The sequence below is a fragment of the Pezoporus occidentalis genome, unplaced genomic scaffold (genome assembly GCF_034315485.1).
Source record: "Pezoporus occidentalis ecotype Australia unplaced genomic scaffold, CSIRO_AGI_Poc_V1 ctg13, whole genome shotgun sequence".
Classification (NCBI taxonomy): domain Eukaryota; kingdom Metazoa; phylum Chordata; class Aves; order Psittaciformes; family Psittacidae; genus Pezoporus; species Pezoporus occidentalis.
Window position 1 is genome coordinate 165,976 of NW_026913103.1, and position 13,622 is coordinate 179,597.

The 13,622-nt window shown below is 38.1% G+C and overlaps 1 protein-coding gene across 1 annotated transcript in view; it reads right to left on the minus strand.

Moving 5' to 3' along the window:
* The window catches only part of LOC134158324 (protein eyes shut homolog), a gene marked incomplete at its 3' end in the record, with an annotated part of 365,244 nt that overhangs the window by 145,422 nt on the left and 206,200 nt on the right, over positions 1–13,622 (minus strand). Inside the window, exon 13 of the mRNA XM_062608120.1 lies at positions 13,116–13,238. Within this exon, the coding sequence (XP_062464104.1) occupies positions 13,116–13,238 (123 nt within the window). The remainder of the gene's footprint in view (positions 1–13,115; positions 13,239–13,622) is intronic.

Here is a 13,622-nt window from a genome sequence, read left to right on the forward strand (position 1 = left end):
AGCTCATAGACAAGGAGAATGATAGACTCTAGATCAGACTTAGCAAGTATGTGGGAAATACTGCACACTCATTGTTATCTGCTACATTTAATCATTCACTACAGATCACAAGTCCAGTAAAACCAGTAGAATGAAAGCTTAGGGTTTTATAGGCATTTTTTGTTTGTTGTTTGGTTTTGTTTTTTTAGTTTTTTAAATATATAAGAAAACTAGCAGGATTTTTAAGAATACAGGACTTAAGAGTATTAACTACCAAAACATTGTTTTGGAAGTGAAGCATCATTCAAAAATTCAAAGATTTCTGAATGTGCTATTTGCAATTTGTCGTGTGATAGTGGAAAAGACAACAACAAACAGATTTTTTGAGATTTGATTCCAAATGAAAAGGCAAAGTAGTATCTGAAAATGAGGAGAGGAATGCAAAGAACGTGGGTGAGAGCAATCAAGATCCATGGAAAGGGAGAGGGAAGGAGAGAAGGGTGAACAAAATAACAAAGAAATTCAGAAAAAGAAATCAAAGAATGCAGAAAATTTCTTATGTGAAACCTGCTGGGAGGTTGAATTAAATTAAAAGGCTAATTAAGGAAGGTGCTGCAGCAGGACCAGTTATCGTTTTGTGGGAGGAAGGCATGGGGTATTAGGAGACCGATCTGATACTTCCTGATTTTGAAAGGATGAAAATGCCCAACTAGCAAAACAATGTCAGGTTACTAAGGATAGCTTAAGAAGTACAGCGCAAGTAGGCAGGTATGAAATCAGACTGGCAAAGGCACTGAATAAGACGTAGCTATTGTAGGATGGTCAAGATAACAAGAAATGATGATGTAAGAACTTCAGCATTAAAGATGAATGAAAAGTGTGGTTTGCCATTAAATGGAGAAGGATGGACACTGATCATGGTAATCATGCCAGATTTTTAATGCTGTTTTTGCTTAATCCATCAGTAAAAAGGTCAACTGCATCAGATCATTACCCTAATTAATACCTATGATTAAAGGACAAAACTTCAGTATTGAACAGAAAAGGCAGGCTGGAGAATTATCACATGAGTTAGATGTTCATACAGGCTGGTTTGATGAACTTTACATTTGGTTAGTGGCTGATGAAAGCTCAGCAGTTTTCTTTGCAAACTTGTGTAAGATAGGTAAAGTACCTGAAGACTCTAAATAAAGTCTGCCTTTAAAAAAGAGTAAAAGACAGAGCTGGGAAATTATAGATCCACTTGTGTAATTTCTTTTCCTGGAGGAAATACAGGACAAACTTACTAAATTGATTAGTTGTAAGAACCTAAAGTATAAAATAATTTACAAAAAAATGAGCTTATGGAAGCAAACCAATTCCGTCCTACACTACAGTTCCAGGCCTTGTGGATTATAGAAAAAAAGAAGAAGTGGCATATATCATAGTCCTTGATTTCACTTATGTTTCTGCTGCTGTTTCATGTGAAATACTAATAATTGTACTGGATATGAACTACAAGATATGAGGTGAATAAAAAATGTTGGAAAGCCATATTCATACATTAGTTATCTGTGGTTTTCCTACCAAAATGTATAAAGATTTTGAAGCGGTCTACTGCCCATCTAGTTCCACTCATTTTTTTCAATAACAGTCTGGATGGTTGACAATGGAGTAAGCTTATTGGTGGCAACATGAAAAGGTATACTGGAGGACAGGATTAGAAGTCTTCAGAAATTTTGACAAATTGGAGATAGAGTTTGAAATAACAAATGTTATCCACTCAGAACAAGTTGAAGATCTCGAAATACAGCAAATCACCAGTTAATTAGGAACAAACTCCAGAATTTTGTTTCAAATCAAATAGTGTGCTGGGATATATAAAAAGGAACATAACCACTTAGAAGCATAAAATAATCCTTCCATTCTCATTGAGCTGGAGTAAAGCTTCATTTGGAGTGCTTTGCACTGTGCAGTGAGCTGCATTCAACAAAAATGTGGACCAAATGAAAACAGTCCATGTATAGATGACAGGAGTGACAAAGAACTTGACAGCCTGACTTCTTATGATAAACAAAACAAGTGGGGTCTAAAGCCTAAATAAAGAATATCTGAATAGAAATTATGATAATTACAAAATAAGAAAAGGCTTCTGCAAATGTCTTTAGTTCTCCATATTCGTAGCAGACAGAGTAAGAAATAATCTACATTTAAACTACAGTGAAAGATCAGATGATAAGGAACTACTTCTGATGCTCAGTATAAGAACACACTGGAAAGACTGCTTGAGGAAAATAAGGAATGCTGTTGGACTTCTTTAAGGTGAGACAAACATATGAGAGAAATAATGTATGTATAGTATAGGTTTTCTGCTGGGATGAGGATGGAATAGATAATATTTACTGTTTTGTTCTAGAGTTATATATTTTACAGAGCATACGCACTGTAACACTGAAGAAGGTCCAAAGGCTTTTATGTTCATACAGTGAATTAGTGAATTGACTGTCTGGAAATTTGCTTTGCCACATGGTAGAGTAAAGGTCTTAAGTTACTTGGGGTGTGATAAGAGAGCTCCCACTTTGGAACCCAGTGCTTCTGTCCAAATCTTTTTCTCCACTGTGTCTCTGTCAAAACACATTTCTGTCTTAGTCAGATAAAATGAAGGTAAGTACAGAATGCAGTAGACAAGAGAAACAAAAGATGAAAATATTAACACTAGTAGGCAAACACATTCTTCATGCACACCATAAATGTGCATGGTTTAAACTACAGAGGGGTAGATGGAAAATCCTACTCTTACAAAGAGAGCAGTACAGCTTTCAGCACATTCAATCTGTCTTCACCCCTCAAGTCTTTCTCATGAGAAAATCATAATGAGACAAATGAGCCATTTCATTGTTCCCTCTTTTTCTGTAGGTGGATGAGAAAAGCCCTTACCCTATTATTTCAACACTGACTTTTAAAAAGACACTTCATTTCCACTCTCTCTTCCTTTCTGGTACCTCCCTTCCACAGAACAGCAAGCATATACACTAACTCAAATCCTGTGGTAATTTTTTTTTTAGTTACACAGTACATTTTTTCTATGTACTGTGGGTCACTTCTGGTCACTTGCAGCTGCCAGATACAGGCAAAGAAAAAGACATGTAGGTTACAGCTGCTGAACTGTATGTGAGGAAACAAGTGATCTGAAAAGGACTGCTGAGGACCTCAGCATATGAGCCCTACTGCAGTGCTCTGAGGGGAAGAAAAAAAATCTCAAATGTATTTAAAAAACCAAGAATGGTTTTGTGTTGTATTGATGTGTAAAATACTGTTGCATAAAACATTAACTACAATGTTCCATATTAAAAATAAGTGGAAGAATGCAGGAAAAGACACACAATTTATTCAACAACTAAAGAAAGCATGCTGTTGGCAAAGGCTTAAAGAGCTCCATCTGTTTCATTTACAACAAACGAAAACAAGAAGTGACTTGATTACAGTGTAGAAGTGTCTTTACAAAGAGAAAATACTTGGGTAGCAAGAGGCTTTTTCATTTTTGTGTAGAAAAACTAATGATACACAGTGGCTCGAAGTTGAAGACAAAAATTTAAATAAAATATTTAATATAAACTTTTAAGTATGGTTGTGATTCCTACTAGAAAAAAATGCCAGTAAAATTCTGACTTGTCTTCATGCCTTTGTATCAAGTTTTAAGCCTTTTGGATTCATTGGGTGCTTTAATCAAAAGTAATTATGTTCAATACAAGGTGGTTAATGGGCAACATTAACTGCCTTCTGGTATACAGTTGGAACGTAGAGCATACAATCACAAATTTACAGGTTAGAAGACTTCCAGAATAAAGTTAATCATCCTGTAGCCTTCTATGAGTCTTTTCTGGGAAAACATCAAGAGAAATCTGTGAACCAGGTATCTGTCTGTGATAGTTATAGCCCACCCTTAGGCAGCTGGGTTCTATAACATCATTGTCATCATGCGAAATGTGTTCATCCTGCCCCTGGAGGTTCCAGGGAAGCTGTCTGTCAGGTGCTGCTCTTCTGCTACCAGAGCAAATAATCCATGCAATTCTGTTTCTTTCTGACTGCAAAGGTGTCAAGGAAAAAAGTATTCTAACAAAACTTGTATAAACAGCTTTAAAAATGCCACTTTGCACTATATACTTTTCCCCTCCTGCCTCAAGACTCCTCAGATCTGGGCAAACAACAGTCTCTGATCAAGTGAAGTCAGTCAACCAGTGCAGTAATGTCCCCACTGTAGCTCGGCAGCCCAGTATGCTTGTCATTGCCATTTCAAACATCAGGCCACAGGTTTGGTTTCAAGCTAACACCAGAAGCCTCAGGACATGTCTAGGGGTCAGGTGGATCTTGCTTAATTTATTTTAGTCTTCCTTAATTTTGTAAATTGCATCATGTGATGCTTATTTTTAATGAGATGTAGACAGAAATAACAAGTAGTTGTGCTGTACAGAATGAACTAATTATGATCCTAGAATACGGCTGCAGTGTGAGGGAGTCCAGGGGAGAGAGCAGAGGCCTTGAGGATGCATTTGTAACAGGGTACTGGGACTCCAATGGTATTAACAGCTCACCTGTGACCAGTTACTGATAGCAAAGCAAAAAATCTAACATAGGAGCTGGGCAAAAACAGTTTTAGGTTTGATGTAAACAACATGGACAAAGAACGAATGCCTAACATATGTAAAATGTCTCAAACATAGAAAAATCAGTAGTGACAGGGAGTTGCAGAATTGAGGGGAAGGGGAAAAAAATAAAGAAAAAAAGTAGGTGTTTAAAAATAAAAGAAAGAAAAATCAAGACAAAGAAGAAGAAAAGTCAACATGTTTTCTGAAGACGGTACCAAATACGGCTCCTACTTAGTGTGGTCACACTGAAACTGGTAATGCCATACCTTTTACAGCATAACTCTGTCAAACAAGAGGTGCCCAAGGTGAGTTGCTTCACTTGTTAAAAAGACAGCCTGGCATATACTGGGAAATACATTTTAGTAGGAAAACCTCTGGTACAATGATAGTAGTTACTGCAAAGGAGTTACTGAACAACAGACTTTCCAACATCAATGATTTGGGAGATTTTTTTCCAAAGAGGAACCATCTGCTATAAAAAAATTGGAGAAAACCATTCTTCTGTAAGATGCTACTTCTGTTTCTCAAATTGGCTAACAAAATGTCTGGGAGTGATGGAAAAATATGCAGTGGGGAAAATGGCTGGTTGCAGATTTTCCTGTATCAAATATCTATTCACTAATTGCTCATGTCATAACAGAAAATTTAGTCCCAAGATGTTAATTGAGGTAGTTATAACAAAAATCTTAACCTAGTTGGAAATTGTCTTGAAATCCCTATGTTATTTTACATATTTTACAGGTGCGCTCATGTAAAAAGCAAAAATTGTGCTTACTGTGCTGGCCTATCACTGTTCACAGTACAATGACATCCATGACTGTAATTGTTTAGGATATAAATAGAAAGCACATGCAAAGAAAAGGCAAAAAGAAATAGTTTATAAAAAAGTACGGAGGTAAGGAAAAATTTGGTTGATTTCCCACAGTAACTCAGGAAGAATAAGACTTTCAACCACGTTTTCTGGAGACTTCTGTGTGTGCTTTAATCACTGTATGAGCTTTTCTCAACATGATTACTTTTTATCTTTTATTTGCTAAAGGACCCCCAGCAACTGACAAATATATTTTACTGAAAATGAAACCTAACATATTACATTATTATGTTACAGTTTATCTAAAATTAATTAATACACCGTTAGACCCAGAAAGATACTAAAGTATGTTCTACATACACTGTATTATGCATGACAATTGTCATCATTATTAGAAAAAACCCACATTATATCTAAAGCAGATAAACTGAAATACAAAAATTATCTTGTAATGCCTCCAATAGAGCAATAATAAAGTAAATCCATATAAACTAATTAAACTTCTGATTGAAGAATTAACTTATCTTTTGTCAGACGGATCCAACTGTTACTACTCACCTTCTAATTCAAACAAGTCAAGCATAGTATTTGCAGATGGAAAACTATTGGAGAAATGTAACATTTGATTTCTCACAAAAAAAAATAATGAGCCACTGCTTGATTTTTAGATGACTTGATAAAAAAACACTGCTACTGAACTATAATTGATTTGGTTTTCTTTCATGCAATTTAATAGTTTTTAATGTATTATTTTATCAATTTTTTATGTAATGTAATTTGCAACATGATGAAACTTAAACAGACTTTTCTGCACTCTCCTGATCGTTACTTTTCCACTCTGTTCTATCCTGAATTTCTTCCAGGGGAAGCCAATACAATTACACTTGACATGATGATAAACATTCTCTAATAACCACAGAAATACATATTGACTACATTTACATGTATGCATAAATAGTGTTTATTTTCCAGCATGTTAAGTTTGCACACACAGCTGTGGGGAGCCTGCCCCTGGCAACCTCCCTTCTGGAATGTTTCTGAAAACCAGCAGCCTATTGGCACTGCTCTAGCTGAGCAGAGGGAAAGGCAATCCAGCATGGGCCCACTATGGATCACAACGCTGGTGGTGAGGAGCTGTGGTAACCATACCACCCTCTTCAGTCTTCAGCTTCCAGGTTTTAGATTGGTTTGAAACACTTTTAGCAGTTTGACTACAGATCAGTTATAGGCATGTTTTTTTACATGACCTTGGTCATTACAAGACATCAGAGAAAATACCTGGCTTTGGGGCTGCTTCTGGAAGGGCCATTGATTGCAACAACAATCTGATGCATGTTATGCAACCAGAACTGAGTATCTTCTTCACTATGAGGGTGGTGAGACACTAAAAAAGGTTTCCCAAGAACCTCTGAATGCTCCATCCCTGGAAGTGTTCAAGGTCAGGATGTACAGGGCTTTGAGCAATCAGTGGTCTGGCAACCAGGTCTAGTGGAAAGTGTTTCTGTCTGTGGCAGGGGGTTTGGAACTAAACGACCTTTAAGGTCCCTTCCAACCCAAACAATTCTATAATCTGTGATCTGTGACTGACTTTAAAGATGGGTGAGCACCAATGGACTTCTCAGGCCAATTCTTTCCTTCTAATTGTTGAAGACAGGACTGGAGATGATTAGCATGGAAGGAATAGAGGATGGAGTGACTCAATTATTTTAAACTCTCCAGTAGTCCTGATATTAACTAAAAACATCTGGGTTAACCAAAAGCTGCCTAAAACAGAACAGCTTTTGCCAACTTACTGAAAACAAAGCTTAGAAAACAGTTGAAAAATAATGAACAGGAAAAGATTTTTGAAAGAACAAAAAAGATATCACCTGTTCCCTTGTGATGGAGTGAGGTGAGCTGTGAAACACTGCACATGCTTTTATAATTTTGGTTTTCAGATGTTCAGTGTTGCAGGGACCACTTGTTTAGCCACAATGGCTACTACAGAATTCCTGAGGCTCATGAGACATGTCAGAGGAAATTACATGGATTTGAACTTCATAAAGCATATTAAAAGACTTGCAAATTTGTTTAGTCTGCTGTGTAAAGCCTAATACTTATTTAAGTCAATACGTCACCTGATGGTAGATTTTGATTGTTGATTCATACTGCCGCATGATAATGATAAACATGAATGAGACACAGGCAAAATCTAAAATAAGGATCATGTTACACACAGAGAATTCATGTAGACCATGATATAGGTGAGAATCTGATTAGAAATCTCATGCATATAAATCACAACAAAATTCAGTACTAAGTTCTAAAGAAAAATCACTTCGGAAACATCTATATTCTACCCAGTGTTCACTGGTGTCAGCTTCCTAAGTTAGGAATCACTTCACTCAGGCACATGCAAACAGTTTTGAAATTCATTTAATTAATAATCTCTTATAAAACTTAAAACAGGCAAAGAGTTTACAATGGACAAAATATAATCCCATCAACTATTTGCAGTTAAAAGCCCATGCCTTCTTATACCAGAACACTGACTTACAAAATTCTTGGTTTCCAGTGACTGATATGACCAGAGAAAATCCACTCAAATTAGGAAAAAAGGTCAGTAACCAGCACCTCATAAAATTGCCTCCTCCTTTTGTGTCATTGATGAATTCCAATTCTAGCCCACCTGCTTTAGGGTGCTTTACTACTCAAGGTACTGAAGGTGTTCTACTGTTCCCTACTTCACCTATCTTCAGGTTCTTATAATGCTCAGAATTAACTACTCTGGATGTACAAAACAAGTCCTTTTACTTTTTGTGACTTGCCAAGCTAACAGACATGGGCTGCCTTTACCTATCTTAACTGTCAGATGGTTTTGAAACCCTTTACTTGACAAAATTAAAATATTGTGAAGTAAGAAAGTGGCAGTGTTGTCATCTGTCCATTTGTCCAGTAGCTCTTTACTATGGGATAATTATAATGATCCTGTGTATGCTGACTCCCACAAGAGGGCATTTGAGAATAAGCTTTGATTTCATAGAAAATCTTTTCCTTGCCTTCCTCAGGGCTGCTTCTCTCTGTCTGCCTATCTTTGTCACAGTAATGGGCAGTCCATGCAGCAGGCTGCAAATTTGCCAGCATTCAGATACACACCCTTTTAATAGTAAGAACTGTACATGAGAGAAGAAGCTTAAAGAAGACTCCCTGCTCCTCTCAGCACTCTCGGGTATTTAGGATGCTGTTGTCCTGCTGATTTTCAACAGCAGGAGAGAGCTGTTCCCCCCATCCTGGCCTGCTCCCTCCCTTTCATGGTATTGCCTCCTCCCAGCTCTGCTTCCAGGGAAGGAACAAGCTCTGTAGTCTGTGGAGCATACCCAGACAAGGCCATTGAAACAGACAGCTGTATCCCTCCTGTCCAACGCTGCCCTTCCAGCAGAGCATTCATGCACAAGGCATGCAACACCAAAGCTGAGTCATGCTGCCAGAACAGAGCTAGTGAACAGTAAGACAAGCAAACAACTAGGCTTAAGACAGTTTTTTGCACCTGACCAGCTCAGATGATAAAGCTAAACTCTACTTGGAGATGCCTTTTAAAATGCTAGGAGAACAAAAGCACATATGGGGGAAAAAGAAAAAAATTAAAATCAGCCCTAAACATTTTATACATTTACTGGATTTTATAAAATTTCAGTTCCTTGAGCAAAATTTCAGCTCCTTTTTCTCATCAGAAAAATACAAAGTGTGATTGACAGGGTGCTAGCAGATGTTGATGAACTTTTGGACTTTTGCCTCTGTGTAGTCAGAGCTAACTATGGTAGCTCAGGAAATACAATGTTTACCCTCAGCAGGGAAGATGCTCCGGCAGTACCATGGCCTGAGCTGGGTTTCATTGGCTCAATCCCTGAACTGGCCCAGTGACTGCTGCCTCCCCTCCTCCAGCTTCAGCTCTGGGGGTTGTCCTGCTGCAGAGGGGGTGACACCTCCTGCCTGTCACTGCCTGGCAAAACAAAGCCCTTTGTGTATCCGAGACTGCAGGGCTGGGGACCATTGCCAGGCTGCAGCTGGCAGTCCCGGACAGGATATGGGCTAGATGAGAAAATGTGTAAGAATAACCCCAGCTGGATCCCTAACTAAGGAGGAAGAAACCCCCACCAGGAACATCATTCCTCTCTTGGGAAAGGGCTCAAGGTGTTAATGACTAGGGCCTAGACTCCTTCACGCCTTGAGAAGACTGAAACTGTCACCTGTAGGAAACAGAGGGACACTGGAATGTTGATCATAACTCAAAAAAAAAATGGGTAGACATTAGTAAGTTTTCTGGTAAAACAATTTTTACTGTGCTGTTAATGGTGCTTTTCTACATTCAGTATATAATATAGATTTCTAAATTCCCTAAATATTAACTGGATAAACAAAAAATAAATATGTAGCAACTATATTTCCTTTTCCCCTTTAAAAGGTTTTTAGTGTACCACTGTTATTATGGCAGTATCTTCTTGGACCATTAACATCAATCCTAAAACTCAGAAAGACGTGAAACATTCTTTTACCACTGTCTGCTTTTCTTAGAAAGTAAAAGCTCAAATATATGGTATTTTGCATCAACAACTCTTTCTAGGGAGGCTGAAGCAGTTGTTGGAGGGAGCAAACCTAATGACATCTGCAATGGCTGACTGTGCATTTACAAATAGTATGAACACAGATCAAAATACTCTGTGTAATCAGGAGGATCCTTATCCCCACTTCCAATTCCAGTCAGTAGACTGAATGATTTTTTTCTTGTGGTAGCTGTCCTGTCTCACAAAAAAGCCAGTTTAAGTGAGATCAATAGTACATTCATGATGAAAAGTCTCCCACACAGGAAATGGGGGAGAAAATAGAGCCTTTTCATAGCAGCCTATTATGCAGTCATGTAAACTTCTATGATTTCAACATAGGCCTTGAGGCACCCATTAAAATTTCCCCATAACTCACCTGTAACTGTTCTACTGTTGACAGATTTTGACTTCTTTTTGTCTTGGAATGAACAGATATGTTACTGGCAAACTGTGCATTGCTATAAATCTAGGATAAAGTGTTCTTCCTAAGGAGAACATACTCTGTTCAAGGCTGCCTTGGTGACATCCACACATTAGTTTAAGTACTTCTTGTTCTGTAATGTGGATTCCATCATACCCCAAAGTAGTGTAGCTGTATTTTCAAAGGAACAGCTTTTCCTGCATTCCTTAGTTCAAAATGACTGCAATCTACTACAGAAAAGTTGTATGTTTTCTATTTTGATTCTTGCAGCATAGTAGTATATTTTTAAAGCTCCTTCTTTTAAAACTATTGCATTAAAAATGCTTCTATTACATAAACAAATACTTTGTAAACACCTCCGTTATTTTCATGATTGACACAAAGTAGGCAAATATCCTGCAAACCCATGACAGCAAATCCACTTATAAACTAAAAAAGGACAGCATGATCTTCTAAGAAATAGAGCACAGCTCAGTTTTAAAATGCTGAATAATATAAGAATAATAAGAATAGTTGGCACAAATCAAGCAAAATCACAGATGTTTGTGGAAGCTGCAACTATTATCGGTTCCACAGATTCTAAATCTCTGTGTATCATCTTACATTCCTTATGTACCATCTGCCTATTTTTAACCATTGACAATATATGTATGAAGTGCTCCTAAACTGGATGTCAAACCACATTACATCCTTGTCTCTAAATTGAAGAGACATCAGTTTGATAGATGGACCACTCGGTGGATAAAGAACTGGCTGGATGGCTGCACACAAAGAGTTGTGGTCAATGGCTCAATGTCCAGCTGAAGACCAGTAACGAGTGGTGTCCCTCAGGGATGGGTTTTGGGGCCGGTCTTGTTCAACATCTTTGTCGCTGACATGGACAGGGGGATTGAGTGCACCCTCAGCAAGTTTGCCGATGACACCAAGCTGTGTGGTTTGGTTGATATGCTGGAGGGAAGGAATGCCATCCAGAGGGACCTCGACAAGCTTGTGAGGTGGGCTGATGCCAGCCTTATAAAGTTTAACCATGCCAAGTGCAAGGACCTACACCTGGGTTGGAGCAATCCCAGGCACAGCTACAGGCTGGGCAGAGAAGAGATTCAGAGCAGCCCTGTGGAGAAGGACTTGGGGGTGCTGGTCGATGAGAAAATGAACATGAGCAGGCTTCAGTGTGCACTCACAGCCCAGAAAGCCAACCGTATCGTGGGCTGCATCAAAAGGAGAGTGACCAGCAGGTTGAAGGAGGTGATCCTGCCCCTCTACTCTGCTCTCGTGAGTCCTCACCTGGAGTATTGTATACAGTTCTGGTGTACTCAACATAAGAAGGACATGGAACTGTTGGAACAAGTCTAGAGGAGGTCCACGAGGATGATCAGGGGACTGGAGCACCTCCCGTATCAAGATAGGCTGAGAAAGTTGGGTCTGTTCAGCCTGGAGAAGAGAAGGCTGCATGGAGACCTCATAGCAGCATTCCAGTGTCTGAAGAGGGCTTATAAGGGTGCTCGGGAGGGACTCTTCATAAGGTACTGTAGTGACAGGACAAGGCTCAGTGGGTTTAAACTTTTACGGGTAAAGATTAGATTGGATATAAGGGAGAAATTATTTACTGTAAGGATGGTGAGGCACTGGAATGGGTTGCCCAAGGAAGTTGTAAATGCTCCATCCCTGGCGGTGTTCAAGGCCAGGTTGGACAGAGCCTTGGGTGAGATGGTGTAGTGTGAGGTGTCCCTGATCATGGCAGGGGGGTTGGAATTAGATGATCTTAAGGTCCTGTCCAACCCTAACTATTCTATGATTCTATGATGCTGGTGTTATTATCAACTGAAATGCTCTATTTACTTCTAACTTATTTTTTCCTACTTGTCCCTAATTATTCTACTTGCTTCTTCAATCTTTTAATTCTCCATAATAGATCTCTTTCATTTTTGTCTTTCCACTGGTCAACAGATTTTGAGCTCTCAGTACATATTTGTTTGGCTTTTTATTACAACACCCACTAACTGTGTATGATTACTGGGACTGCCACTGCTTGTCTTCCTGTTACTGCTGATGACTAATGCTGCTCCATTTGCCCCTATGAAATCAGCAGCTGAAAATCAGTTGCTCCAGCCTCTGAAATCACAACATGTTTGTTGTTAATATGGCATACTTTTGGAGACAGTGTTATTGATTTCCCAATGATCCTGTTAGGTGCTTCTGGCAGAAAGTAAGGCCATGAATACTGCTCCCAGTGCAAGAGTTACTTTCGTAAACCTGGTAGACACAAATAAAAGTTCAGTTTACAAGCTATTTATCATAAGGATTTGATGGCTTCTTTCTGAAGAGTACAAAGCATTCCTTCGCTAAAACTGTATTTGCATTTCTGTCTCAATTGAGTATGTCTCTGATATGATCATCTGAAGATAAACAGCACCTGCTGTAGCTGTCATTGCTCACCTATATAGACTAGGTCTCTTTGAACACTTTTTTTCCTAGGCAAAGTATAATTTTGCTTTCCATCAATTAATCAAACAGCATGCACACTGCTTTCAATTTTTATCATATTACTAGGGAGATTAAAGCAGATTAGCAATAGCACAGAGCATCTTTAATGCTAAAATGCTGAACAAAACACAATTAAAAAGTTTCTTTTAATTTCAGAAAAAAAAATTAAAAAGTTTAACTATGCAATGTCTTTCCAGAGTTAAAAGAAATCTTACCAGTGAATCCTGGAGGACAAATGCAGCTGTAGTCTGCAACCAGGTCTAAACAAGTTGAATTGCTTTTACAAAAACCGTAAGTGCACTCATCAAAGTTGATTTCACAGTTCAAACCTTCAAACCCTTTTTAAAAAAAAAACAAAAAACAGAGAGCTATTTATTATTCAGCTATATCTGTGCTTCTTTTTAAAGCATGCTTTTGGGTCCCTTTTTCTAAAGAAACTAAAAAAAAAACCAATTATTTTCAATTTACTTGTGTAATAACATTGTCTTGAAGTCTTACTGAAAGATCTTCCTAGAAGATTTTTCTGCTCTGTCATTAACAGGAAAATACATTTACCATCAAATATATTTTAAAAGGAGCTAGTAACTGGAAGAACAAGCTTAGTATTCAGTATTTTCATTAATTTAGTTGAATTATTTGTTTAGCAGAATCTATGTATCTTCTGCCATTTTGAAAGCATTGCAGAAGAAGATAAGTGATTCTGGAATTTAGACAGCTGATTA